Source organism: Eimeria tenella, genomic scaffold, assembly GCF_000499545.2.
Source record: "Eimeria tenella Houghton genomic scaffold, Eth_scaff1624, whole genome shotgun sequence".
In the NCBI taxonomy this organism is placed as follows: Eukaryota; Apicomplexa; class Conoidasida; order Eucoccidiorida; family Eimeriidae; genus Eimeria; species Eimeria tenella.
Window position 1 is genome coordinate 1 of NW_013544089.1, and position 2,121 is coordinate 2,121.

At 58.4% G+C, this 2,121-nt stretch overlaps 1 protein-coding gene across 1 annotated transcript; it reads right to left on the reverse strand.

The window, feature by feature from the left end:
• Positions 1-29: 29 nt before the first annotated feature.
• ETH_00021300 (Cytidine and deoxycytidylate deaminase zinc-binding domain-containing protein, putative) lies at positions 30-1,040 on the reverse strand (the record flags this gene model as incomplete). The annotated part of the gene is made up of 2 exons (XM_013379238.1): positions 30-200; positions 405-1,040. Coding segments are annotated over 2 exons (807 nt in total), but the record flags the coding sequence as incomplete, so codon positions are not given.
• Positions 1,041-2,121: the final 1,081 nt, after the last annotated feature.

Genomic DNA, 2,121 nt, shown 5'->3' on the forward strand with positions numbered 1-2,121 from the left:
CCTGCTGCTAACGCTGCTGCTGCTGCCACCGTTGCCGTTGCGGGGTCGGCTGCGAGGTTTCCAGCAGCAGTTGCTGCTGCGTGCACTGCAGCAGCGAATTCCTCTCCTGCTGCTGCTGCTGCTGCTGCTGCCGCTCGTGCTGCTGACGCCTCATATGGACAAGCAGACAGCAGCACCTTGAGGGCCTCCTCGGTCAGCCGCTGCAGAGCAGCAGCAGCAGCAGCAGCAAGTGCAGCAGCAGCAAATGCAGCAGCACCAGCAGCAACTACAGCAGCAGCAGATGCTGCAGCAGCCGCATTAGCAAAGAAATTCCCTACTCGGACACCCCGCCAACCTTCCAGCTACACGCCGGGAAACCCGTCGTCGAAGGGTTTAGGGTTTAGGGTTTAGGGTTTAGGGTTTACCGGGGAGGGTCCCAAGAGAACTAAAACCTGCTGCGTCTCTTTTATTGTTTTGCATCTTTTTAAATGAGCCAAAGACAAGCAGCGGCGCCACTCTGGCTCGTAGACTCCGAGTTGCTGCTGCTGCTGCTGCAGCAGCTGCTGCTGCAGCTGCAGCTGCTGCTGCTGCTGCACGACGGGCCAAAACGCAGCCTGCTGCACAGGCTCAGATAAGGGGGCCTCCTTGTTGAGGGTTTGAATTGCTGCTGCTGCTGCTGCAGCAGGCAGCAGCAAAGTGAAGCAAAGAGAAGTCGGGGGGGAATTCATAAAAAAGATGTCCTCACAGGACTCAATAAACACGGGGCCCCCCATATTCTGCTGCTGCTGCTGCTGCTTTGCTGTTGTGCTGCTGCTGCTGCTGTGCTGCCGCTGCTGCTGCTGCTGCTGCTGCTGTGCTGCCGCTGCTGCTGCTGCTGCTGCTGCTGTGCTGCCGCTGCTGCTGCTGCTGCTCCTGTGGTGCCGCTGCTGCTGTTGCTGCTCCTGTGCTGCTGCTGTGTTGCTGCTGTAGTGCTGGGGCTGCTGCTGTGCAGCTACAGCTGCCGCTGCTGTTGCTGTGGTGCTGCTGCTGTTGCTGCGCCTGCTGCTGCTGTGCTGCTTCTGCTGCAAGTCATGGGAGGTCGAAGTGCAGCGCGTGGGCAAAGATAATCTTGCGATATACCATTGCTCAGCCAAACCCTAAACCCTAAACCCTAAACCCTAGGCTAGCCTTCGGGGCCCCAATGTACTGCGCAATCGATTTGGGCTGCGCTTGCCCAGATGAGCGCGCACCCAATACCCTAAACCCTAAACCCTAAACCCTAAACCCTAATATGCTAATTAGGGTTAAATCTTCGCATTAACAACGCAGAAAACTAGGGGGCCCTCTGCTGCTGTGGGGCCCCTGCTGCTGCTGTGGGTCCCCTGCTGCTGTGGGGCCCCTCAGAGCCTTTGCAGCTGCTGCTGTTAAGTCTATACTTTGAAATCTTCTGCTGCTGAGTTGAATGTGTTCTTAAGTAGACGCAGCAGCAGCAGCAATAGCAGCAGCAGCAGCAGCAATAAAGACAGCAGCAGCAGAACCACTGGGCCGCCCCTGCTGCTGCTCTGTCCCAACAGCTGCGGCCCTCTAGATCTTCAGCAACAGCAGCAGCTGTTTTTGGATCAGCTGCAGCAGCAGCAGCAAGAAGAACACGGGCAGCAGGAGCAGCGGCAACAGCAGCAGCAGCAGCGACAGCGGCAGTAATAGGGACGGCAGCGGCAGCAGTAGCAGCACCTGCGACAGCAGCAGCAGCAGCAGCATCGAAAGCAGCAAGGAGACCAGCCCGGTCAGCAGCGGCAGCCTCCGCAAGAGCAGCAGTAGCAGCAGCTGCCGCACCAGCAGCAACAGCAAGAGCAACAGCAACATCAACAGCAGCAGCGGCAGCAGGATGGCGGGCCCTGCAGCAGCAGCAGCAGCAGCAGCAGCAGAATCGCGGAAGCGGAAAGCTGCAGATACACCTGAAGTCTCCGAACTTGTGATGCAGTTTTATAACCAAAAAGAAGAACCCGTTGGCTGCCAGTTTTCAGTGCCCCTTGCGTGCGTCCCAAACCCTAAACCCTAAACCCTAAACCCTAAACCCTAAGCGCCAAACCCTAGGCGCGGGCTGTCTTCTGCAGTGTGAGGTGGCTGGCGGCAGGGGGGAGCCCGAGAGGGCTGGGGCTCACC